The sequence below is a fragment of the Perissodus microlepis genome, chromosome 8 (genome assembly GCF_051167445.1).
Source record: "Perissodus microlepis isolate ML-2025 ecotype Zambia chromosome 8, ASM5116744v1, whole genome shotgun sequence".
Taxonomy (NCBI): Eukaryota; Metazoa; Chordata; class Actinopteri; order Cichliformes; family Cichlidae; genus Perissodus; species Perissodus microlepis.
In genome coordinates, this window is record NC_140468.1 from 21334312 (window position 1) to 21361353 (window position 27042).

Consider the following 27042-nt stretch of genomic DNA (forward strand, 5'->3'; position numbering starts at 1 on the left):
TTACTCTGGCAGAGAATGGGGGAAATGCAGATGTCTCTACGAAGTGCTCTTTTATATGTTAGGGTAATAAAAGAAGTAATTAAGCAGACAAAAAAAACATATAAAACTGCCTCCCCAAAATGACACAGTTTTCTCAAGGAATATTTAACTTTTGAGCCTGTCTAATTACAGGACTTTATAGTACTGAGATATCCGAGGTTGTAACCTACATCATTTACAACTGAGTTGTTATTTTGCAAGTTTTTAAACGCAAAGCTCACTACTGATGATGCATTGTCAGCATACTTTAAACAAAAGAACCTGGGCCCAATGAAACATAATGCTTGCCTGTCCACAGATGCATAAATCGAAGTTTCAGAAAATCACTTTTAGAGAAGTCACATGAAGCTGTCAGTAGCTGCATGAAGACACTGTGGTTAGTCCTGCTTTAACCTAATGTGTCACTAGTAGTTGAAGCATCAGATTAACACAGTGCTGCCTACAATGGATTGGTGCTTTGCTGCCCCATCTGTTGTTAGCTTGCCCTGCAAATCCAATTATGTTCTTAGTTTCCCCGGTCTAAAAATAGTAGAAAATAAGGGAAAAGGGCCACGTCATTAGATGCGAGCACAGGGGAAATTTGTGCTATGGGTTCTTTTTCTTGTGATGAGGAGATGACTGGGGTATGACGAGCTGCCAGACAGGAGCGCCGGGATGAGGGAGAGGTGGGTGGAACGGCAGCAAGGGATGCATAAGAGGAGGAAGGATTAGGTTCAGAGAAAGGAACTTAAGAAGAATCTCTCCAGATACTGGATGAAATAAGGTAGGCTCCATAATGCGTGGAATGCAGGTTTTATCGTTTATAGCCTGACATCCGACAACCCACTGGTGTAAAAGTGTGTGTTTGCGTACAGTCACACAGTTTGTCACCAAAAGTCAGCATGTTTTGTACTTTATCCTTCGTGTCAGCTGCTATAGCTACTCACTTTCTATTCTAGAACAGTCCTGGTAAGTTTGCAGAACAGGGAGCGGTTGAGGAAGGCAGAAAACACCCATTTCAATCCCACACACAGTGAGTGAGATACAGCTTATTAATAAGAAAAACAGGAGTATTTTACTGAGCCGCCTTCATTTTTATCTGTTTGTGTGTAAGTGACACAGAGCAACTGAAGTCATTCATCATGTGCTCTGTGTGAAGAGAAAGACTGTGACTTTTGTCATTTATGTCAGCACTGCAGTGACTTACTTTCTCTGCAGGAGGTTTTATTTGGAGCTGTGATTTTTAAATCAACTGATGTACTTTGCCGTTATTTGTGTCAACGAATGTGTCTGCATGCCAATAAAAACATCTTAAAAAAAGAGGGCTTTTCATTGAAGGCATTTTCAGTGTTGGGTAAAACTACTTTGAAAGTATAGGTTTGCAAACATGTTGGAAGAAGCTGAATAACAGAAGTGCTACATAATGGTAAAGTCTTATAAAGCGCTTTTCTACAATACTCTTCCGGAGCACTCAGAGCACTAACATCTAACATTCATACTCTGATTGATGCATCTGAAAGCAACTTGAGGTTAGTATCTTGCCCGAGAATATTTGGCATGCAAACCCACAACCCTCTGATTAGTGCTCTACCTCCTCAGCTACAGCCACCCCAATGGAGTAAGCTAGTTTGGTTAAGTAAATCTTTGAAGAAATAAACAGAAAAACCGACATTATTTAAAGAAATAAACACGTTAGTTCTACATAAATCTGAAAAAGTGCACCATTCACTGCAGAAAGCAAGAATTTCAGTTATGTCATGTATACACTTGAGGAACGACAGCTTGATCCCCAATCACCCCTATACATGATCACTAAGCAATACCCACCCTTGACTTCCAAAAGGTCAAGTGTGAGGCAGTGGCTGCCTGACAAATACTTTACCTGGGCATGGCTTCACAGTGGTCAGCAGGGAGAGAACAGTATGCTAAAAAAAAAAAGTGCTTAATTTGCAGTAAAGAAGCAGTGTACAATAAAAGTCCTGCATCATTTATTTCCTTTTACAGCCCAAACTTATTTGAATCGTGTCTGCAAAGGGCCTTAAGAGCTGCCTAGATGATCGTTTGAAACTCAGCATTGCCTTATCTCGAGAATAGGGATGGAAAATGACAGTGGCGATGAACAATAAGCTGTGCTCAGCTCTGAATTTTTTTGACATGACTTGCAGGTAAAATGAAAGGCATTTTCGTTGCGTTCCATTAAGCTTCTTCAGTTCTCCAGTTGTTACTGGTATTGTGCACGGTGGATGACTGGGATACCGCCCTGGCTTTAATAGACATGTTGTAAGAAAGGGGCCACACTAATTGTTTCTACACAGACGCCTGACCCTAGGTCATCTTGAATTAAATCAAAGCACACGTAACCTGATTAACAGAGCTTGGGTTACTTGGCAATCGATCATGTTGCCAGGCTCGGCACAGTAAGCTTGTCTGCTTTCTGTCACTGTTTTAATGTTGTTCGTGTGTCAGGAAGGTCATGGAATAAACTGTATGCCAAACTTTAGTTCGTCCAGCCAAAGAACCTGCCACCAGCACAACCTAAAAATAAACTGAATGAATAAATATAGTAAATTAAAGACACCAGCGTGAAAACAATATATAAAGCCTCGACAACTTTCCATGCCTCCGCTTTTATTCCTTCATTATACTGCAGTGGCAACAAAGCAGGAAACCTTATAAGTTATTAATGTTACTAAGAGTTGTGTAAATGTCTTAGGTTGTTAATCTGGTTACATTACAGCTTGTTATATTCCCTGTACTATAATGAAATAGTAACTTAGTTTTCTCCTTCGTCTTGTTATTTGCTACAAAGTTTGTTGACAGGTTTGTTGCTGATGATGATAAGTTTTTTGTAAAAAAAAAAAAAATTGTGTATAAACAGTTTTGTGCTTTCCCTTAAATTCTGTCATATGCATATGGCGTACTGTTACAATAGCCAAAGTTTCAAATAATGATGTCACAGAATGTACAAGTAATCCCTATAAGCCATAAGCTCAGGCTTCAGACAGCACTAAAGGTTCAAGTTCAGACAGTTTTTTTCTGCTCTTGAGTCTGTGTGATGTCAGTGAGAGATGCTGAGAGCCCCACCCTCCTGACAGGCAGCCAATCAGAAGAAGATTGCCTTTTAGGACGGGCGGTCTTAAAGTGAGAGGAGATAAAAAGGCTGAGGGGCTACAGTAGTACCCAGCATAAGATGCCTTTTTTTTCAACGGTGAGTCATGCAGGGCTGTTCTGATCGAGTCCAAGAACAAAAGCTTTGCCTTTTTTCTGGCTGTTTACGGAAAGAAAGCCTTTCTAGCTCTGAGTGGGACAAACTTCTTCTAGTAATGCCAATTTTTTCCTTTAAGAAATCCCACTTACTCAAAATGTATTTTATATGATTTTATAACATTTAGGAACTTTAAAGCCAATGTTAAAGTAAATATAAGCAGGTAAAAATCAAGGATTATTGCATTTTAATGTGTTCAGTTGTGACCCATCCTGCATATCTTCCTGAACTGTATTAAGTATGTATTGTTTAAAATACATATATTAAATTTATAGAATTGGAAAATGATAATAGTGATGAGCAATAAGCCGTGTTTCATGTTCCTGCTCAGTACACCGGATGTTTTCACTTACTGGAAGCTTCTCAAGGTAATTTAGCACTTCAGAAATCCTTTAACCTAAGCACATAAGTGCTTTAAATGTGCTGATCACCACGCTTAGCTCAGCAGGCTCTTAGTTAGCGCTGATAAAGAAACTGATTCAAAAATACACTTACAACATCTAACGTTTTCTGTTTCCTTATCTTTCATTTAATCTTCAGACGTGCTTATCAGTATGATTTGTTAAGAAAATACACTAAGTGCTTGTCACAAGAGCTTTCATTTAAATTTAATTCTATTGACACAAAAAAGGAAAAATCAACTTTCAGAAAGCTTCTATGGCATTTGATTGAGTATTTCATCTAAAATGAGACTATTTCACAAAATGTAGTGTAGATGAACATCTGAACTTTTACGTTGTAACATAAGGAAACAAAGAGCCTTATTCTCTTGCAATAAAATAAAAATTTGGTAATGGGGTGCTTTGGGTTTGTCTCTTTTGCTTGTGTATCCCAGAAGTATGGGTACGTTTGTGACCCTGGCAGAGGTTTTGGAGGCCCGGGGCTCACCGCTGGATGAGGATGAGGTCTGGTGTCTGCTTCTTGCCACCACTGATGCCTTACTCGAAATCTCCAAAAAAGGTAACCTTCCTTCATCACCTTCCCAATTTCACAACTGTTTAAGGACAGGGCTTGATTTAAAACATAGACTGTACAATAAAGATGGATATAGCCACTGTACTCATTAGTGTATGAGGTCCCATTTTGAAACCTTTCACGTTTGCCATGGTGTTTTCGATGTGAAACGGTCGATGTAGATGATTACAAAGAAACCAGGGGACAACTCATAGTCATAGACTAACTATTTGTCAGTTAGGAGTCAGTTAGGAGGTAAGACAGCTGTACAGTGCATCCTACTTTTTCTTTCTTTTGATGCTAAGGAAGCTCATAATGTACAAAATGAAAATCATGTTGTAATTATTAGGACCTGAAACTAGCAACCAAGACTGTAAATGCTTCCATACATGAAAGTTTATTGATGTTTTAAACTGAGGGCCCTTTCCCCATGAACCCAAAGAAGTCACCTTCTCGTTGACCCCCTTTTCAGATCTGAAAGTTACATTTAGTATCTCTGATATTCTTTCTCTAGTCCAAAAGTAATGTTCAATAATAAACACACTGTGGCTGGAAGCATGCTCTTATTCAAAGAAATCTCTTTTTATCAAATCTCTCGAGCTGGTGACAAGCTTGTGGTGTGCTCTCCGTTTAGGTTCAGGCAACATGTGCAGCGTGCTAAGCCCAGGCTCAGTGCTGCTCTCAGCCAACGGGAGTCTGGCCTTCAAAAGCTGTGCTCGAAATGAAGACGTGGCCTCCTTCACAGCCCCTGAAGTCCAGCAGGGTCACACCGCCTCCTCAAGGACTGCAGTCGAAAAGGTGTGTTGTTGTTGCTTTGAGGTCTTTTATATTGCAGTGCGTGCTTGTTCCGAAAAACAGATGTTCCACAAGCACAGCTGTGGCCAATTTGCTAAATATGCAGCTGACTAAATTTGGAAAATCTTGCACTGACCAAAAGAAAAACCATAATTGGAAATCATGCATGATACCTCGTAGGATTAAAAAAATTTTATCTCTAAATTGTAGATAACAATGAAATATCAGGTTAACTTATTTAGTAGTCACGTATTTGGTGTGTATCCACTCTTCAGATGGTTGTATACTCACTGGGGATGACTCTTTATTGGTGTGTTGACTATCACCTACCTCACAACCAGGTACTCCTCCTCTTATATCTTCCCGTAATCTCATTCTTCTTTATTCTTAGCACTTGCATGCCATTCATTTTGCTTTTCTTCTGTATTTTTCTCCCCAGCCAGTCCAAATAAGTGCTGAGCTGGAAGGTTTGCTACTGAGCATGTGCGAGGACATGATGTTGAGAAGGACGGACCTGCTAACGGTGCTGGAAACCTGTGAGCTACACCACAAGGCTTCAATGCTTCCTCCTGCAGAGCGTCTCATTAGGCAGCTGGTGGAGGATGTTTACAGAAACTCGGTGAGTAGTGGTTAAGTGGTTAGGTTGAAGCTCCGCTGGTTAGCTGAGATCATGTCTGGTTTTGATTTTTGTGATAACTCTGTTTCCTTGGGTTTGACAATGATTTCTTTACAGGCTGATCACGTCTCCATGGCTGATAATGGATCCCAGCTAACAGACCGCAGTCAAGTGGTCCGGGACAGATTACACAGTAAGAAAGTGCTTCTAATTGTCAAATGTAATGTTTCTGAAAAGTCTTATTAGCTTAAAGCATTAGAAAAACAATAGCACTTGTCTGTATATTAAATGTAAAGCTGCTGCAATCAGCAGGTATAGTTCATTAGTGCTCATTAGTGAAAGTGTAGATCTAGCTGAGGTCCACCTAATAGGGGGAAAGCAGGTCTTTCATTAGTTAGCACTTTGTCTGAAGAGGAAAAAAAGAGTTTAATGTTGATTGTCAAAGGTCTGGTCAAAGTACACTACCTAACAATGCTTTACAATAACATGAGAATGATGTCAGTCCTAACTATAGTGCTGATTGGTGCTGAACCAATACTCCTCTAGTGGCACTGATAGGACAGGTACTCTTCAGATGAGTCACGTTTTATGGTCTGTCCCACTTTTCTCTAACTTTTTCCATGGTACACTAAGAGTTTTGTCATTTCTCACTGATTTGTGTCATTCTACGTTTTTTCAGCTTGCTAGCTGTCAAGTGCCAGTGTCCCAATTTTGACTCCTGACTGTGTGCACTGCTCTGCTTGCTGAGTTAACTTATGCTAAATATTAAAGTAAACAAAAGAGAGAATGTTATACTAGTGTAAGTTATGTTGTTCCTTCGGGGCCCCCTGAAAGAAATCCCCTTTCCTACTGTCCTAGAGACACATAACTGTGTTAAGTAACTCCCAAGCAACATTATAAATTTACTTGAGTCATTTGTGTTATTTCAGCAGAATACTGTGGCTGGTTAACTCAATGGCTTTTCAGTAAATCAGTTTAACATTTTAGAGTAAGTAAGGTTTATTTATATAGTGCTTTTTAAGAGCAGAATTCACAAAGTGCTTTACAGTGCACGATCTGATATCGTCGTGTTGGTGTTGTTCCCAGATCAACATAGTAAATGTTGTTCCAGGATCAACATTGCAAGTGACCAATCAGAATGTTGTGACGTCATACTTTTGCGACTTAGGGAAAAACCGCCGTAAAACAAAAAACTGTACTTAAGCTGCGAGAAACCGCCTCTGTCCGCCGATCAACGGACCCTGACCCTAACCGTTTAATAAACGCTAAGCTGAATTGATATTGTCCTTGCAACATTGGAATTTCATAAATGCACGAATGGCTTGGTGCGCAAAAGAATAACGTCACAGCAATGTGATTGGTCACTTGCAATGTTGATCCTGGAACAACATTTACTATGTTGTTCCAGGATCGTCTGCTTTACAGTACAGAAGTAAGTATACACCAAATTAAAATAGTATAAAGAGATAAAAATAAATAAGAGCAAGCCTGCACAGGTGGGTCATAAGTTTCTTGAGTAAAACACAGTCTAACCTTTACATAACCTCCATCCATGCATCCATTCTCTTCTGCTGGTCCTTGTGAGGATTGCGGGTGCAGTTTTTCACTGAAACAACACAAATGACTCAACTGAAGAAAAACTAATTTGTTCAGTAAATCTAACTACATTATTCTTTAAAACCAACAAAAGTTGAGATTTTTTTAAAGCATAGATAAAGTATAGATTTTGATATAAAATGTGTTTATTAATGAGACACGGAAGTCTCATGATCCGTGGACAGAGCTTGTCCCTGCTTCCAGGCTAAGCTAATATGCTAAGCTAACTACATGTTAGACATGAGTGGTATCAGTCTTTACCCTGCAAGAAAGCTAAGAAGCATATTTAAAAAAAAATATTCAGCTTTTATGTGACATACATGTTTATTTTTCAGGGAGCTCTTTTAGTAACTCAACATGGTCGCTGAAGAAGAAGATGTCCGGAACATTCTCGGGGGTATCTTATTCAGCTAATGCCACAGGGTATGAAATGTGTTTTACACATCTTATAACAGCTTTCTGCCATATTTTAAATCCTATTTTGTTTGCGTCACGGGTGGGCATGTTCAGTTAAAAGTATTTGCTTAAATAAGGTGTGGTAAAATAACTAAAAAACACATAGAAACCATGCAGAGTAGTCAAATCCCAAAGGAGTGTTTAACAAAGCTAGTTCCATCAAAATGTTACTCCTGTGTGCACAAGCTATCATCTCATGAGTGACGGATCTCACCTGCCATCAGACTGAGAATGGAAATCTAATTTTCCCCAGGATTCCCTTGGGAGGCCGGCAAATAGAGAGGTACAGCAGCTGGCAGCAGCTGAACCGCAACCCCAGTAGTCCTTATATGGATGGTAATCGAAATGCCAACTCAAGATCCCTCACACAGTTTGACTCCTCAATGAGTCTGAATGATAAGAAAGTAAAGGTGAGTGCATTTGTGACATTGTTTCCCAAAATAATTGTGATAATGTATGTAATTTGTGAATCATCTATATATTTAGTTATTACTGCAACACATTGAGAAATATGGTCTTTTTAAATGGATTTCAGACTTAAACAGGTTTTGATTGTTAGATTGATCAGAATCAGAAACATAACTGACCTTAAAGAAGCACCCAAGATAAACAAGGTCCTTTCGAAGCTGACAGTGAAGAGTTCACCAGTCTGTGAAAGACAACGTAGGCAAAATTTTCAACAATGAGAACATTTTTCAGTTTTAGCTATAATGTTTCTTTTGTTCACTGATTGCAAAGACTGAAGAAAACAGTCTTCAAAAGTAAAAAAATTAAAATAATATGGGATATTCTGTTAGCATAGGTTAGAGAAGGAACAAGGGTTACAGGGATAAGGATTTGGAGCAACATATGCCGCCATCCAGACTCAAACTGAGTAGGACACTTCCTGTGTGTACCACAATCACACAGTAAAATTGTCAGTTGCACAACCCTCCAGTGGCGTATCTACAAGGTACCATAGTTCCCCCATGTCCCAGCTACTTTAATAAAGTTTAAATTTAATACATTTGTATTTATACTTGTATTTTGTATTTATTGTGCCACTTTCTGCTTTTACGTTTTCATTACAAATGTCATGCTTTGTACCCTTTACCTTAAAGGGTACTTATTATTTTACAGCTGAATTACATTATTATAGATAAACCACAAAACCAAATACAAATAATAAGAATGATGAACACGTGGAACATTAAAGAGATATACAAGCAACAATGGATTAATACTTATGATCCAGTAATATGTATATGTTTCTGAAAAGTGCCATTCTATGTAAGGAGTATTCTTACTTAAGGTGCTTTAAATATATCTTGATTATGCAGCTTGTGCACTATTGAGCTACTTAATGATTATAACTTTTAGTTAAATAAAAGGTTTAAATCCTTCTAAACGCACTTTGTAAACCAAAGACCCAACACAAAATTATGTATGAAGGATTCTGAAGTGTCACTTATCACATCAGAAATCTGTAAAGTGGCAGAGATGTGAAATATTGGATTTAAATTGTTTTGAAATCACTAGACCAACAAATTTGGCGGACACTATATTTTCCTCTCCATTTTCCTGTGTTGCAGGACATGGGTCCTGAGTTTATTAGAGTGCTGGATGAGCCGCTGGTTGTCTTGGAACTTCCTGGATCCATTGTGGTGAGTACAGTCCTGATATTTTAGGAGATTTACTTTCAAGGACACACAATACTACAATACTGTTAAATGTGTTTACTCAAGTACAGTTTTGATGTGCTTTCCTCAGTTGCATTGGTCTCTGGTTGAATGGAATATTAATCAGTTTAGTTTCAAACTATCCATTATAGAATTCTGAAGAGTAATATTTTGCAGAGTGAATATTTTGTCTATTCATCTAAAAAATTATATCTTTCATAATCTATTTTGTTCATCTACAACCAAAATTGACCCGTCAGTCCTGTTAGATTAATTAGACAGATAAAAATCTGATCTTCTCAAACTTCTATTTTTGCAGTCAAAGAAAGGGAAATCTCCTACCACTCAAAGAGAGCTGAGTGTTGTAATGCCGAATGGCCAGAGCATCCTTGTCAGGTGCGAGGTGAAATCCAGAGGAGGAGACGTCTTTGACATGATTGTGGCTCACTTCAACCTTGTGGAGCATTTCTACTTCGGCCTTGCTTACATTGATGGTAAACGTTTTTGTGTGGTGCGGGTATGCTGTAACTGATACGTTATCAAGTCACTAAAGTTTTTTTCTTTTCTCTCTTCTCTGGTCAGATAATGAGTTTTTCTTTGTGGACAATGATACCAAGATTTCTAAAGTTGCTCCAGATAGCTGGAAAAAAGTGCCTACTGCCACCTTTGTCCTTTTCTTCAGGGTCAAATTCTTCATCAACGACATTTCTCTTCTTTTGTATGTTGTTTCCCCCCTGTTCGATTATTGCCAAAAGCTCTAGTTTGAGGGAGAAACTTTTGAGTGTGTGTGATCTTCTCCATCAGGCACAAACAGACCCGACACCAGTATTACCTCCAGCTTAGGAGAGATCTTTTGGAGGACAGGCTGTCCTGTCATGAGGAGACTGCTCTGTACCTAGGAGGTCTGGCCCTGCAGACGGAGTATGGAGACTCCATGCCTGAGGTTCTGTACCTGAAGCTAAACTATAGTTAGAATATAGTTATATGCCGTCACTATAGTTAGTTAGTAACTCATATATAGATTGGATCAAGCTGGAATCCAGGCAGAGTGCTTCTATAGATCCTGCTTATCCATCATACCCTTAGTTTGGGGTGAATATTTTGATTATTATTGTTTAGCTTTTGATCCTGATGATGTCATTATCCTTTAATTCTGTTCAGAAATTATTTGAATAGCATTAACATAAGTCCGTTATCTGTCGTTGTTTGCAGGTATATGGTAGGGGCTACTACCGCCCTGATCAGTATGTCTCCAAGAGCGTGTTGGAGAAATGTGCCTTGCCTTACATTCAGGGGGAGCTGTTGCGACTTCACACCAACAATACTCAAATGCTCACCGACGAATCAGAACTTGAATTTCTAAAGGTATCAAACCTGTCTTTATTGTGACAATATTTAAATAATGATGCAGTGTGTTTTACTATATCTTCATAGCTGTGACCACTGTTAGTCTCACAGAAATGGTGGTTACCGCTTTGTGTTTTCTTAGGTGTGTCAACAATTGCCTGAGTACGGCGTTTCGTTCCACCGTGTGACACGGGAGAAAAAGCCTTCAGACGGAGAGATTATTCTTGGGGTTTGTGCCAAAGGTGTTATTGTCTATGAGGTGAAAGATGGCAGCAGATCCACTGCTCAGACTTTCTACTGGAGGGACACAGCAACCATCTCGTCTTATGTGAGTGAAGTAATGGTTTCGCCATTGGTTGGTAGTGACCATAAACTCTGTGTAAAGGATGGAGCTGTTGTTTGCTAAGCTATTCTTAAGTCTCAATAAGTTCTGGCTATCACCGTATTAGGTCTTTGAAACCATACTCTTTCATGGTAGCTGCTTGTCCATCACAAAGTTGGCCGGACCTTAAGCTCAACCTGTTGAGTTATCCTTCTGGATAGTAATGGAATTCAAAAAGTACTTTCATAATACTTCAAACTAGTTATTAAGACCGTAAACCTAGCGGGAAAATATTTACTGAGAGCATGAATCAAAGGAGCTTAGGGCCATTTGCCCATAGACTTCCACACAACCAGACATCTCTTTGCAGCCAGAGTAGTTGCCTTCTGCTGGTTAGGAATGAGACTTGGAAGCTTCCTCCATGTTTTATACAGTCTATGGGAGTGACACATGGTTTCCTTTCATGGTCTAGAAAATTTTCCTTCATTTTTCCGCAGAAGCATAAGTTTGTAGTAGAGTGCCGGGGCAGCAAGAAGAAGCACACGTTCATCACGGAGAGGTCGAAGATAGCCAAATACCTTTGTAACCTTTGTTCAGCGCAGCACAAGTTTAACAATGAGATGAACTCCCGTCAGCTAAGCCACAGCCTGGTGTCAGGTTAGTTATTTCAGTGTTACTCTGTCTCAGTGAAGAAATACACCAATCTCAGAAGAAACGAACAAAAACACAACCATAAAGTCTACTCTGCTGTCCAAATACTAAAGATGACTTCTGCCTCTTTGTTCTCCAGAGGACAACATTGTGCAGTACGCAGCAGTGTGCCGTGCTCAGAGCAGCCAGCTTAAGTCTTTCTCATGTTCTGAGACCCCTCAGGATGACAGCGGTCTGACCACGCCTCAGAATGAGTCCATGACCAAGCTGTATGATGATGTCACAGCCAAGATCGAGGCCCGCATAAAACAGCAGCGCTTCAACGAGCAAAGGTACTTTGTTTTCCAGCGGTTTTTACAAGCATAACGCTGTTTCCCGCACTGAACATTCAATTTACAGATGAACCAAATCATTATGACCACTTAAGGAACACTGATCGTGTTGCAGCATCTGTGCATGTCGAGGTGACGGATATATATTAGATGATAAGTGAACAGTTGGTTCTTGTAGGAAATGTGTTGGATGCAGCAGAAATGGGCAGGTGTTAAGAGCTGAGTAACTTTGACAAGAACCAACTGGTTGCTGCCAGCCACCTGGGTTAGATCATCTCTGAAACAGCAAGGCTTGTGGTGAGTACTTACAGGCAGCGATACCTAAGGCAGGGACAAACCTCCAACTGGAGAGAGCATGCTGAGGGATGTGCTGGAAGAATGCTGATCCAAGTCACACAAAGGATCTGCTGCTGTCGTGTTGATGCCTAATGCTACAGGACTGCTTCAGAAATCCATGCTTTGGTTTGTGAGAGCTGTGCTGGTAGTGCAACGTGAATACCAACTAGTGGTGGTCGTAATGTTTTGGGTCATCAGCTTTTTATCTCATAACTGTAGTAACGACAGAGGAGCAATTGGCTTTTATGGCCCATACTTTCATGAGAATGTCAGTGATTCTCCTGCAGTTATGTAATCCTTATCTAGATTATTATTTTTATAAAAGTGTACTAGACAGGTGAATAGAAGAGGAAAGATATTAAAGCTTTCATGAAGTTACCACGGGTAATTTTTTTGTGCTTTGTGTTTCTTATTTAATGCTTGCTCTAGCAGTCAGCGCAGCAGCAGTGTTATGCTCTCACCATCGTGCTCTCAGAGGAGTGGATCTGAAGCCCCTTGTGGTTCGCCAGCAGCCAGAGGTACACTATATAACCAAACACACTTTCAGCCACTTTAACCGACACATGACAGGTGGTTTACACCAAGTACTCTTATGATAGAGCAGCATCTTAAAAACGTTTAATTCTGGTTGGTTGCCTTGTGATTCAATGCTCCATCATCAAGTCATTGAAACACAGCTGCTTTTCCCACATGTTAACTCTACTGTTAAACTACATTTTTTTGTAGAAACTCCAACTAAACTGGGGACACCATCTGAGAGAGAAGTTATATGTGTTTCCTTAAAGAAAGACCCAAAGCTTGGCCTAGGTAAGCTAAACTCACTTTGTATATATAAAATGCTGTTTTCAGTACCAACTGGACATAACTAATACATCTTAGATACAATCACTGTGCCATTTCTGCTACATATTAGTACTATTCTGTATAAATATGTGTGATGGTTCCTCTGGAATATGTTCAACCCAACAAACTCTCTGTTCATCTGGTTTATGTTTTTACAGGTATAGTAATAGTTGGCGAGGACACAGTAGGGCGTTATGATTTGGGCATCTTTGTAGCCTCTATTGTGCCTGGTGGACCTGCTGATAAAGATGGACGCATCAGAGCTGGTATGGACTCATGTGGATATTTTACTTAAAGTTAAGTAACACCACATAAAACACTTAGAAAGAAGAAAAACGGATTCCAATATATTATGCTGACTGTTTCATCCAGCATCGTCTTTTAAATGATGCAGAGAATATGTAGCATGTAAGAAGAAAGGAGGACAAAGATGGCACTTGAGGTGTCTATGGGGTGTTTGAGGTCACATGTAGTCTGTACATGTACTGCCACTGGACACTAGCACCATTTAATTTCACCATGACCTTTGCCTACAGGTGGCCGTCTGATCTCTCTGAACCACATCAGCCTGGAAGGTGTTACCTTCAGCGAGGCAGCAGAGGTCATGCAAAACAGCCCAGAGGAGGTGCAGCTTATTATCTCACAGCCGAAAGGTGCTTTGTGTGCATGTGTGGATGGATGTATATGTGTGTGTGGTTACTGTATGTGTGTAATAATACTTAAGTACTTGTGACCTTTGACCACTTTTATGTGTAATATTGAGGATTCAGCTGCTTTTTATATTTTTTCTACCTTTTAGCCTGCTAGCAACATTTCAGTTTTTTGTTGATTCCACCTTCCAGCCTCCATTGTCACTATAAAAAGCTTAAAACCGCAGTCTCCATTTTGACTTAAGGCTGAGAGTGTTAATATGTGTTAGCATTTCATTCTTTCTGCTTTGCCTTACATTTAAAGTCCTAAAAAGAAGAAACATAAAACAGGATTACGTAAATGGCTTGTATACGTTAAGATTTTAAGACTCAGATCAATGTAAATGAATAATTTTATTACATGTTCTTATTTAAAACCAGCAATATTTTTTCAAGCAGATTCTGTTTAACTTTGTTGAAAAAATAAGTATTTATAATGGGAAACTGCCCACTGTTGCTCTGTCCAAGAGTTTCAAGCAGATTTGATGACAGATTGCAAGACTAGCAAGTACCCAACAGACTTCTTTTGTTACTAGTCAGGTTTCAGTTCATGTGCTAGCTTGTATAGACCTAGCTATCAAAAAGAGACTACAGAAGCACTTAATACAGGGGGCTCCGATTACCACTGGGACCACTGTTGCCTTCGCTCCCGACTTCTTCTCGAGCTCTTCTCTCAGCCTTGGTATTTCTCCAGCTTCTCGTGTTCCTTCTTCCTGATTTTGCTATTGCTCAGTATAGCTACATTTACCACTACAGCCATCTTCCTCTGCATGTCCACCACTAGCATGGCTGGTTGGTTAGCCATCACCAGTTTGTCTGTCTGTACCTGGAAGTCTCACAGGATCTTAGCTCAGTCATTCTTGACTACCCATTTTGACCTCGGGACTTCCAGGTCATACATGGCACACATGTTATGTGTACTATGCCAGTCACTTGGTATGGCGTTCCATGTATGCCCTGCCTGCTAGCATCTTGCACCCTGCTGATATGTGCTGGATTGTCTTTGGGGCATGTGGGGCATTACACAGCCCATACCTGGGGTCTTGCCTGGTGTGGTAGATCCCAGCCTCTATGGATCTTGTGCTGAGATTTTGTTCCTGTGCTGTAGGGCTGTGCGATATGACCAAAATCTCATATCCCAATATAAGACATCTATTGTCCCGATAACGATATAAATCACAAAAATCTTACATTTTCTGTAAATTCTGTGACTCTTGGGCAGCTCGACTTGCGTGAAGTGTTTCCAGCTGTGCGTCATGTAGCTGGAGTCGAGTGTTTTAACCGATGCATGAAACGATACATTTTTAGTAGGAGTGCAACGATACTCGTATCGATATTGAACCGTTCGATACAGTGCTTTCGGTTCGGTATGCATATGTATCGAACAATATAAAATTTTAAATTTATTTTATCAACTTTCCTTCTGTCGATGCTGTCTGTGTTGAGCGCTCAGTGGATCTGCGCTCGACAGTGCAGCCTAGGCGGAGTAGTCAAACGCAGATTCACTGAGCGCAGGGCAAGCTAGCGAGACAGAAGTTAAGCTCTCCTTGCAACATGGCAAATTGAACCTCCCCCACCGTAATTCAGATGTGGCGTTTGGAACTATTTTGGTTTTCATGTGACGTATGACCCTGAAGGTAAGCGCATCATGGACTAAAGTAAAACAGTATGTTGGATGTGCCACGCAATGCTCAATTACATTGGTGGGAACTAGGGTTGCCAACTCCCTGAAAAATAAATAAGGGACACCTCATGGCCAGGGCCGGGCAACCCAGTTGTCTTCACCCTTCCCAGTGTGGTAGCTCTTTTTTTTGTGTGTGAAGTTATTTTTTAACCATTTGACTTGAATTTGATTTAAGCAGATGCATATTCTTTGTGATATGACCATATGGGAAACAAATGATCATTTAGCCATTTATTTTTAGCTCAAAATGACAACATTAACACAGTAAAACAGGTCTCTTTCTTAAACAGAAGCCTGTCATGCTTAACTTTTAAGAATATAAGTAAATCTTTCTTTAAAAGAACTCTGTCCTGCTTAACTTAAAATTATATAAATTAATAGAAAACAATAGAACGAAAAATATTTTTGTAACAGTGCACATATAGTGCATTTAGTACAATTGGCTTCAGTTGAGGTATTATTTCAGCTTTTCTAATGCTAATCAGCTGCTCCTGTTTGTAAACCCACTTGTTCCCATGATTACGCATCATAACTCATCATCATTATTAATCTATGTATTACTTTTATGTATTAGTGATCTATTTGTTGTAATCATCTATCCTTGCAGTTGTTTATTACACAAAATAAATTATATTATCACACTTCTGGCCACATAGCGCTGATATTCACTGCACATGCCCATATTAACCTTAACCAGAGGGTTTAAAAAAACAAACCAATGTTTACATACCATATCTGCTTCTGCCGTGGCCTGGTGGACAAAAAATTGGTTAAGGGTTCCCCGAGCTTTCACGCCCCTCATGTTCTTCATGTGCCCACCATTAGAAGCATGCCTATGGAAAAAGTGCGCCGGCACACAGTGCAGTGCGCTTTATAGGTGTTATCGTGCATTTTCCCAGCCAGGTGTTTTCCTTTTCCCATTCCTCCCTGTACTTTTGCAGCCTTTTTTTCTTTCTCTGAGGGGAACAAACATTGCTGCTCTAATGCCGGGCTTACACTGTGCGATTTTTGGCCCATTTTGAGCCGATTTTTGAGTCGTGCGACCGATTTGGTGATCGGCCCGATTTTGGCCTTCATCGTGCATCGTGTAGTATACGTGGGGTAACGAGAAGCGATTAACACCTCACGACCAGCTCCCGATCATCAATCGCTCGTGACGTGTCACCGCAGCCGCTCACACTGCTCACGTGCAAACACGTAAACGTCGGTGAAAAAGACGGAGCAGCACGGCAGTGCAGCGTGTGATCTGGACACAAGCAATGGAGGCACAACTTGTAGAACTTTGGAAAGCTCATCCGAGCCTTTTCGATGTGGCGTCACAAAATTATCACGACCACAACAACCGTGAAAATAGTTGGATTTACATTGCTGCTTAATCACAGCTGCCTGATGAATGTTTTTCATTAGCAATTTAGCAAAGTTGATGGTGGTGGTGTGTCTGTGTGAGTGAAAGACAGTGAGGGAGAGCGAGCGACAGATTTTCTGTTATAACCTTCATTTTATGGAGGCACAGTGTGAGCACTCAGGTCGCATCAGAGTATAGTGTGAGACCCTGCATCGTGACCTACCAACTTCTAACCCCTGTGAGTCAATCGTGCAGTTTGAGCAGGAGCTGAATAACGTGACTGAAAAAAATCGCACAGTGTTTGCCCAGCTTTAGGTGTACTGTCGTCCGAGACTTGCACCGCAGTGTCAGCGTTTGTTTCCCTGTTGGCCATGCTTGTTGTTGTGGTCATCTGTTGTCTTCCGGTATTTTCTCCGTAAGCGACCTTTCCTCGACCAATGAGATGAGCGGTAATCTGAATTGTCATACTCGAATTGTCATAAGTGTGCTGTCAGCTCATTGGTCACAAAGCAGGAGAGGGGCTGGGAATTATGTTTTCAAACAAAGCGTTAATTCCATAAACATTTATAGACTACTTTTGATTCTCACTGTATTACGGGACAAAGTGCGTCCCTTATTAGCTCAATACGGGACGTGTACTTTTGTTTCTAAATACGGGACGATTCCGTTTTTTAAGGGACGGTTGGCAACCCTAGTGGGAACTAGTGTGTTAGCGCAGTTAGCTCGTTAACGGAGATTTGCCGTGTTGTGGCGTTAACGTCATTTCAACGAGATTAACGCTGACAGCACTAGTGGGAACACAACGGATATGACTGCACATTTACTCCAACATCATCCTAGTGCAAAGACAAGTGGAAGCAGACAAAAACAACAAGCACGCATGCAACAAACTTTACCCGAGTCATTTAGACAGCCGTTAGCACAGGATTCTCCTTATGGGGACCTGATATGTTTAATATGCTGCTGAGAATATAGCCCAGAAGAAGCGTATAGTATAGCTTTTATTTTGGAAAGAGCCATTTCTCTGTAATAAACTCTCTTTTCCAAAGATGAGTGATTCCTCAATCAGATATATATATTTTTTTTTATTACTTTGTTGTTTCAGCAACATTAAATTTAAAAACTGTACTTTTGAGTTAAAATATATATTTATAATTTTAATAAATGACAAATTAAAAAGGCATGAACATTTTTTTTGTATCAAAAAAACATCGAACCGTGACACCAAAGTATCGAACCGAACCGTGAATTTTGTGTATCGTTGCACCCCTAATTTTTAGACATAAGGTGTAACGGTCGCCATTTTCTTTGTGAGTATTTATTACACGGCGTGCTGCGGGGAAACGCCTGTTCTAACGTTTGAGTCTAAGGTTTATTTTTTAGCACCTGGCGGCTCTTTTTGGCTTCTCATCGTTAAACACTCTGCATACTCTTTCACGTGATTCAGTTTATTTTGAAAAGTCTCAACAGGATCTTGAGCTTTATTGTGAAAGTTTTATGTGGAAACTAAACCAGCGGACGATGGTTTTACCGTCGTTGTTGCTAACAAAAACGCATAAAAACAGGCACTTGTCCGTACGTAGTGTGGTTATATTAAATATAAGAGAAAGAGAGAACTTTAAGAAATTAATATAGCCACTACAGTGACCATCAAAACGATGAAAAAATATTACCGTAAACAGTTTATTTTGCGACACCACGAAACAAACGATAGCGTAAAATGAAATGATAGACGTTTTTATATCGTCATCCGATATATATCGTTATATCGACCAACCCTACTGTGCTGCCATTATTAGTGCTGCCATTTAGTTCCAGATGAAGGCTCTCATGGTCCTGTTGATCTTGTATAGTTCTAAGCATTCCAGCATCCATGTGTGGGGTATTGATTCATAGGCTTTCTTGTAGTCAATCCAGGATGTGGTCTTACAGTCTTGAGCGACTGCTCGGTCTACCAGTAGCTGTTTTGCCCCTCTGGTATTCCTGCCAATTTCTTTCTGTATCCCGCTCATTTATTGAACCATGTGCCTGTTCATCGTAGCTGCTAAGATGCCAAACAGGAGCTTCTATGTGGTAATGAGGCCGGTTATTGGCTGCTAGTTGGATGGGTCCGTTGTCTTCTGGAGGTCCTTGGCGAACAGGACTGTCCGGCCTCAAGTTAGCCATTCCGGGTGTCTCTCATCTAAAAGCAGCTGGTTCATTTGTGCTGCCAGATGCTCACGGAGTGCAGTCAGCCTTTTTCAGCCAGTAGGCATGAATTATATCAGGGCCTAGTGCTGTAATTCTTCACACTGGGACCCTTTCTTTGATATATGCCACTGTGATGGTCACTGAATCCTGTTCAGGAAGGTTGACATGGTCTGCTCTTTGGTCCAATAGCCACTGAGCATTGTTGTTATGGGTTGCGTCCTTCTCCCATATGCTCTTCCAGTATTTCTCCATCTCCAGTCTTGGTGGGGCTGTTTTCATATTGTTCTCCTGCCACTGAGAGTATACCTTGGATGGTATGGTGGATTACAGCTGGTTTATTCTCCTGTCTTCCATCTCCGTGGTACATCTCGTCAAGCAGTTAGCCAAGGCTGTGAGTCTTTGCTTGGTAGTTTCCAAGGCCTCAGCTATGGGCAGCTTGTTGTACTTCTTAGGCACCCCTTTTTTCTTCTTTGCACCTTTCTGCAAGTCCAACAGTTGGCTAACTTCCCTCCGTGCTACCTTGTGATTGTGGACACTAGTCTGTTTTTCCATGGAGGGTACTGCTCCTTGTGGCTGTTCATCTTGTAGCAAAGCATCTCTGTGATCACTGCTATCAGCGGATTTGTCTCGGTGATGATTACAGTAGGGATCTTGGTAATTGTCTACAGTGGGTCCAGGTTTCCAGCTTCGCAAGATCCGAACTTTCATGTTAGCTGCTCTCGCACTCAGCGCTCCTTCAATCGTACATGGGACTTGGTACCCAATGTATATATATTTTTAGAAAGGTAAAAACTAGCAACTAGCTAGCTTAGATAAATTAAAAAAAAAACTACTTTTTTTAAACCCTACTTTTTTCAATAAAGTAGGGTTTAAAAAGTTTTTGCACTACCACCATCTTTGCTGTTGCAAAATTATCCTGTACATTTTCATTTACGATTCGTTGAATACTGTTTCTCTGTCTTACAGTGTCTCTGCCATTATCCACAGTTCCCAGCAGTCCCAGCAGTAATAATTGTCGTTCTCCTGGGGTGAGAAAATATATATCCCAGACAACACTAATGACAGATGGACGATCGAGAGATGATAGCCTCGATGAGATTGTGTCAGTCATGATGACGCCAAAGACCAGCAAGAAACTACACTTCCCCCCTGAAGTTCGAGTTCAAAGTACACAGGTAACATCCAAGCAGTTTAGGGATTTAAACTGTGATAATTCTGCACAGTTAATTGCTAAATATCTGTTTAACAACCTTCTTTAAGCATACTTCAGGTGAGGTAAGGACGAAGCTTGAACTTTGTGTTGTTAATGTCTGTGTTATGTTCAGGATAGCTGTTCTCTGTCATCATCTATGAACTGCGTGAAGCCGGAAGAGATCAGCATGGAGCTCAGGAAGATATCAGGAAATCTGGGCATTAGCATATCTGTAAGTTTGTGACATGAATGAATATAGAATGAACAGATTGGGCAGGAAATTGCCCATTTTTAAGATGTGGACTACAAACTGAGATTTTGAAAATAGCTTTTTTGGTATTAGCGTTCAATAGCCTGTACGCATCTAACTAATGTGTTAAGAAGGCAATAATTCGTTTAAAAACATTAGGCTTAACAGTCATGGAGGACAATTAGTACAGCAGCTCATCTCCAGCAGTAGACTGCAGCCAATCTGATTAACATCTATGGTCTGACAGGATTAGAGAGAGTTACCTTTCTTGACCTGATCTGCACCGGAAAAGTAAGCAATACCACACTGTAAAGTACTTTGTAGTGAAAGCTCCTTTAATAAATGTTCTTCAATAAAAACATGCAGAATGGACGATTTAGGAAAATAACTAGGATACAACCAGTTGACAGTCAGCTGAGTTGAGTTCTCCATTGCAAAGAGACTGACCCAGATTGACTGGAGTATGCTGAGAATTTGTCACAGAGGTTGCTCTCCTATTTTATTCAAAATAAACCTTTTTAAGCAACTTTATTATCAGTATATCACAGTATAATTATCGATATATCTATGTTGTCATCAAGTTAAACTAAGGTCTTCTGTTAATGATGGTTTAGGGTGGCATCAACACTAACCTTCCTAATGGAGGAATCTACATCAAGAGCCTTGTTCCAGGAGGGGCCGCTGAGAGAGATGGACGTTTGCATATAGGTATTACACTCTTTTGCTCTTTGGCTCTCGGAGGAGGTGGACGCATCTTTCCCCTCTCCCTCCCTTATCTTCCCTGCTGCTGCTTCTATGTGTTTGTCTAGTCTCGTCTAACTCTAACCCTCAAAGAGTTTCCCAGTCTTGTTCTCTAAAACCTAAAGAATTATGGATTTGATCAACTGCTCCCGTAATGGAATTGACACCCTGCTAGGCTTGGGAGAGCCCGATTGTCCTGCGGAGACGTTTGCTGCCGGATACTCGATGGTCGGTTACGTCGTGTGTCTGGCGACACTCTCGATGGAGGACAATGAACGACATCTACCAATTTGGAACCACGATAACAGAGTTTGGGCTGATTGGAGCTGGCTTGGAGCTGGCTTGGAGCTGGTTTATCGAAGAACAAGAAGCAGCTACAGCTGTTCAAAATCCCATAAGGCTGGCCGACATGATAGACGATTGGCAGGGCTTTGAGTACTCAGACTGTGTTTTGAATGCAATATGGATAAGATCTTGGAGAAGAACAACAGGAATTGAGATAATTGGTGACCAGTGATGGACATTAGACCAACTGTAAAAATTGGATGCATTTGTTCGCACTAAACCAAAACATTCATCATCTTCACTCATGCGGCCCCCCTGGCGCCACCTGAAGTCCTGCCAAGGTTGAAGCCGACTGGAACAACAAATTCTTCCCATGATAACAGGATTGTTGTCAGAACTCTTTGTCCCTCCTTCAAGGCCACCTGGATCCACTGGAGACTGTTGACCTTCGCTTAACCGGGCGTGGTGACACTTTCTCTCAGCTGAACACGGGATACACACATGCACACGCACGAAACATGTACACTGATACTGATACGCCCTCACTATCACCCTCCCTCCCCCGAATCCAACGCCTCCTGCTTACCTCCCATCTGATGTGGACAACGGATCAGCTGGAGGCGCAATCGAAGATTGCAGCGGTCCCAGATCAGCTGTACACACTGGAATACTCTCGTATGTTGCTTGTCTGTGGTTTATTGTGTTATGGTGTGTTGATATCTGTGCATTCCTGGATTATCCTTTTGTGTTACACATTTCAATGTTTTTTTTCCCCTTGCTACCTAGCCTGACCTGTCTCCCCAATGTGATGTTTGTGTATTGTATGTACGGTCGGCAAGGTCTGTCATCTCGGTTGTGAGAAACTGCAACTGACAAATAAAGGCTATCTCATCATCATCATCATAATGCTCAGGTCAGGTCTCACTGTGTAAAGCCCCACTAGTTTGTTTTAATAATTTAAGTTTAAATTATCCAGTTCAGCTAGATGGACCTATGAAGATATTTAATTTTTCTCACTTTGCATGCTGCCGACTACCAAGGCGACACAGTAAAACTGCCAGCTAACATCTCTCATCTCTTACACTCTGTGTTAAATCAAGCAATGCTAAAACCTAATGGTTTAATAAAATAAATTTAAAAAAAAACAACAACCCAAAAGCAAATAACATGGAGGCACAAAGGAGTCAAAACTACAATATCACACATTTGTAATTGTAAAAAGAAGAAGTGTTATAGTAAGAGTTAACTGTTTCTTAACTCTTTCATTTTCAGGTGACAGACTGTTGGAGATCGACAGCACTAACTTCCAGGGCTTCACCTACCAGCAGGCTGTGGAGTGCTTGAGTAAAACTGGGGAGGTAAATTAATGAAATGCGACTACAAGGGACCAAGGATTACCAGTGTCTGCATTTGATGGTGACTTATGATTTAGCCATACTAATAATGTGGATTTGTGGATGTCAATGTGAGAAACAACTACTGCATGATGAACTATCCAAAATTATAGAATCAGATTTGTGTGCTCAGACTTAAAAAAAACTCCTGAAAATCATTTGCCTTCGTATTAGATACAGTTTGTATCTTTATTGGATCTCAAGCGATCTAAAGTAAGGTCTAAAATAATCTCTCACTAAAGTGCCGGTACTGCACTCTGTCTATGCTGCTGTCCATGGTGCCAACTATAATACCCTGACAGTATAAAGATGGATTTAGTTCACTTCCATGATTCTGGATTTGAGTTCTACGTCCTGTGGTCATTGTGTCTCCAAAGACACTTAAAGATGAGATATGAGCGAGCACAGCGTCCAGACTGAGCCACATTAGTAGAAATCCAACATGAATTCCATTGCAGTCCAGGTGCAAATGGATTTATCCTGTCAGTTTTCGGTCTCATCTCTTTGCTTCATATCAAACTGAATTCTGTTCTACCGTGGCCATCCATTTACATTTTTCCTTTTGTTACTCTCATATCTCCTTTCCCCCCCTTTTTTTTTAACCAAATCCCAATCTTATCCTGTCTTCTTCTATCATAGGTAGTGTCCTTGGTTGTGGAGAGGGAGTTGGTCAACCTACCCAGGGTCTCTCTTATTGCTGACACCAGCAGCACTGTATCCAATCCGAGCCTGAGTTCATCTACCAGCCAGCTAAGACTCAACAGCTCCTCATCTGTGAGCACTACTTTAAACACGATATCTGATCGGCCCAACGAGTACAGCTTTGTTACTGATGGTACGACACCTCAGCTCAGGTTTAGAAATTAATACATTAATACAAAATTAATACAAAATGCTTAATGACAAGCACATCAATGAGATGTTTCATGTAGTTAGTCAGGAGGGATTTTGGACCACTATCTTTACAAAAACTGTTACACAAAAAGGTGTAGTGGGGAAAACAGGATACATCACTCTGACTTGACTGAAGAGCAAACAATACAGATTCAGACTGCCCTATCACATAATCCTTCCAGAGAGGAAAAAAAGGAAAAAGGAATAGGTGAATAAGTGAACTTTTAGGAGTTGGTGTAACATATTCGTAAGCATTTAAGCAACATGAATTAACAGAGACGTTATTGAATGAAGGCATTTACTACACACTCTTCTATCTTCCTTCTTCTTCTCCTTTGCCCTTCCAATGTTTCACCTTATCATTATCCCATTACCGGCCCTATCCTCGACCTCAAAGACAACACCAAGGAAGTGACTCTGATCAAGAATGAGAGTGGGCTGGGCTTCAGCTTCTTGATGTGTGAGCTGGACCCGCCCACCCGAGATTTTGGGAGCCTCGTCCGGATAAAGCACCTTTTCCCGGGTCAGCCTGCTGAGCAGAGCGGCAGAATCCAGGAGGGAGATGTCCTGCTGGCCATCAATGGCCAGTCGCTCAAGGAGTTGTCCTATCCAGTATGTGGAGATGCTAAATTAAAGTAGGCAGTGCAAATGCAAATTCATCCTCGGGGCTGTAGATTTTGTGGTAGATGTTCATTGAGATTTACTTGAGAATCTTTTTGAGTAACTGGGTCATGATTACTGGAAAGAGACATCACTGCTGAGTTTTTCAAATGTACTTTTTTGGTGCTTTGAGCAGCACAAGGCAAGTACAATTTAGTTCTGTTATATTCAAGAGCAGGCTGACATTTTTACAGCTGATATCTACAAAAGTGGACAGCTCACAACAAAACAATCTGTAGGATAAACAGCACTGCAGGCAAGAGGGAAGATTTGTTAATTTGGTGTGAACCGTCCATTTAAGCTTAATCATCTGTGTTTGCTAGTTTTGTTAGTGGGCTTTGATTTTCTTCCATTCAAATCAGATATAGTCTTACGATACGATGGATTTTATATAGCTGTATGAATGCTACTGAACTTGGTTTCTATGCAGTATATACGATGATTAAAATCTCAAAAATATCTGCATGCATTTTTGTTTGTTATCAACTATTCATCCTGCAGAAGGTGCTAAAGCTTTTCAAAACTTCTCCACCTGAAGTCCAGCTGACCCTCTGTCGTCCTCCACCGGGTAAATACGCACTCTGACACACACGCACATACACGTTTCTACATGCACTGACTTCACCCACTTGTCTGCCTGTTTACCAGGGATTCTTCCTACAATTGATCAGTTCGCTGGCTCATGAGTGACCTCATCGTCTTGCTTCGCCGGCATCGTCTGAAGCAACCGTGTGCTTTAGAACAAAGCAGGAGGTGGCGATGGAGACTGTAGGGAGAACGGCCGATAAAGCTGTTTTGATCAGTTGACAGGAACATTAAGCTGATCTCATGAATGGACTCCAACACCGTAGAAAGGTCAGGAATGTTCCACAGCGTCAGCTGATGTGACTTGACAGCAACACTGTGATAAAAAGCCTGTGGGAGTTTTGTCATATGTGATTACACGGTCACTTTTTATCACTGTCAGAAAGACACTGGAAAGTCTGTTTAATGGTGTTTGATAGTCCACAGGGATAAACACTACTCTTACATAACTAACATTGTAATTTGGCATAATGTTGCTAACACTGACATCTTACATAACGTGCCATGACATGAAGAATGTAACTTTTATTAGATTAAGAGGCTGTGCTTCTAACTAATAATGAAAGGTTATCTTTGTTTTTCAAAGAAATAAAGACGGGATAGAAGAGCAGAGAGGCTGGAGACACAGTACGGCTATTTCTGGACAGAATATCTGATGTATAGGTGAGTGTCTGGATAATGAGAAATAATAATGTTATTGATGTAGATTGTTACACCCAGACTGTGCACATCATTTCTGTAAAATGCTTTTAAAATGGAATGATTAAAAAGCATACATCTTTAATGTCATTAAAAAGAAACAAACAAGAATTTAAAATTATTTAGGATTTTTCCTCATCGACAGAGGATTAAAAGTGTGCAAACACGCTCAAATATATAAATACACCCACTGAAGTATTTTAATAAGCATGGTGGAGGTTCTATAATGTCTCATATAATTTCACTCAGCAAGATCTATTAACTTCTTGTTATTGGTAGTTTCTCTTTGCCAGCATAAAAAGGATATGTTTGACAGCATTTATTGGATTAACCAATACTCAGAACAATGGGAAACTCCAGGCATCCCAGTGAATAAAAGGGAGAACTGTAGCTTTGCACAGGTTGGGACGGTCTCTCTCAACCATTTTTAAACAAGTTCAGATTCTAAGATCATTGGTTCAAACAACTGTACACAACCACACATTATTCTTATAGCTGGGTGGTTGAAAACTGCACACAACTGGGTTTTCCACCAGAACAATGATCCCAAACACACATCAGTTTTGGAATGGATAAGGCAGACTAACATTGACCTTTAAAAAGCCCCACACTCAAACCTATTAAAAGTTTTAGACTATGCTTAAAAGCTTGGTTGGTGCCAGAAAACCAACCAATTTAAATAAGAAGATCGACCAAAACCCTCCAAAACTGCACCAGAAGCTTGCTACTGGCTATCACGCGTCATCATAATTCTCCTGCCTATACCTCACTGTGAGATCTATCAACTCCCACTGATCTTATAGTGTTTGTTCATATCTTATCCACAGGGTGGAAGCATTGTGCTACATGTAACAACACTGTCTGTGCCTTGCACCAGAGATCACTAGTACTGAGTCTTGGGTTATGACTTAGTTCATAATGGTTATGGTTTGTTTTATTTTTCTCCACAGCAAACATTTTGGTGACATCAAAACAAGAAGATGACTGGAGCAAACCTCTTGAAGTGACAGGATATTTCCATTCAGAGGGACGTAACCGTCATCAGGCATTTCTGTGATCCACTAACTGCTTCTTTTTTTAATTTGAGTGAAATTTTGAGAAATGCAAACCTTCATTTTCTCACAAAAACAAAAACCATTAAACTGAGTATGACCTGAATACGGATGATCTGCTCCCAAACACCCATTTAGTATATGAACAAACTGGGCAGCACACACAAACACACACACTTCCCTGAGTGAGGAG

At 40.5% G+C, this 27042-nt stretch overlaps 1 protein-coding gene across 5 annotated transcripts; it reads left to right on the forward strand.

The window, feature by feature from the left end:
- The first annotated feature begins 595 nt into the window (after positions 1-595).
- frmpd2 (FERM and PDZ domain containing 2) lies at positions 596-25368 on the forward strand. 5 transcript variants are annotated; one of them, XM_084938183.1, is made up of 28 exons: positions 596-802; positions 4119-4243; positions 4872-5035; positions 5308-5373; positions 5472-5651; positions 5766-5841; positions 7580-7667; positions 7954-8110; positions 9272-9343; positions 9678-9852; positions 9941-10076; positions 10163-10301; positions 10571-10723; positions 10848-11033; positions 11525-11684; positions 11818-12010; positions 12776-12864; positions 13073-13153; positions 13348-13455; positions 13726-13842; positions 20064-20272; positions 20423-20521; positions 21154-21247; positions 22838-22923; positions 23599-23794; positions 24251-24465; positions 25015-25081; positions 25162-25368. In XM_084938183.1, the coding sequence occupies exons 2-28, from the start codon at positions 4123-4125 to the stop codon at positions 25197-25199; spliced, it is 3465 nt and encodes a 1154-aa protein (XP_084794309.1). In that variant the 5' UTR covers positions 596-802; positions 4119-4122; the 3' UTR covers positions 25200-25368. The 5 variants fall into 5 exon arrangements, with proteins under 5 accessions (XP_084794309.1, XP_084794311.1, XP_084794310.1 ...); XM_084938185.1 differs by having other exon boundaries at positions 20085-20272; XM_084938184.1 differs by having other exon boundaries at positions 12779-12864.
- The last annotated feature ends 1674 nt before the right edge of the window (positions 25369-27042 follow it).

Excerpts from the sequence above, each read along its gene's own strand:
- frmpd2 (XM_084938188.1), top strand. The coding sequence starts at position 3,580 with ATGAGCAATAAGCCGTGTTTCATGTTCCTGCTCAGTACACCGGATGTT. Across the intron at positions 5,374-5,471 it reads ATCACCTACCTCACAACCAG|CCAGTCCAAATAAGTGCTGA; the intron begins GTACTCCTCCTC and ends TTTTCTCCCCAG. Across the intron at positions 13,154-13,347 it reads AGACCCAAAGCTTGGCCTAG|GTATAGTAATAGTTGGCGAG; the intron begins GTAAGCTAAACT and ends ATGTTTTTACAG.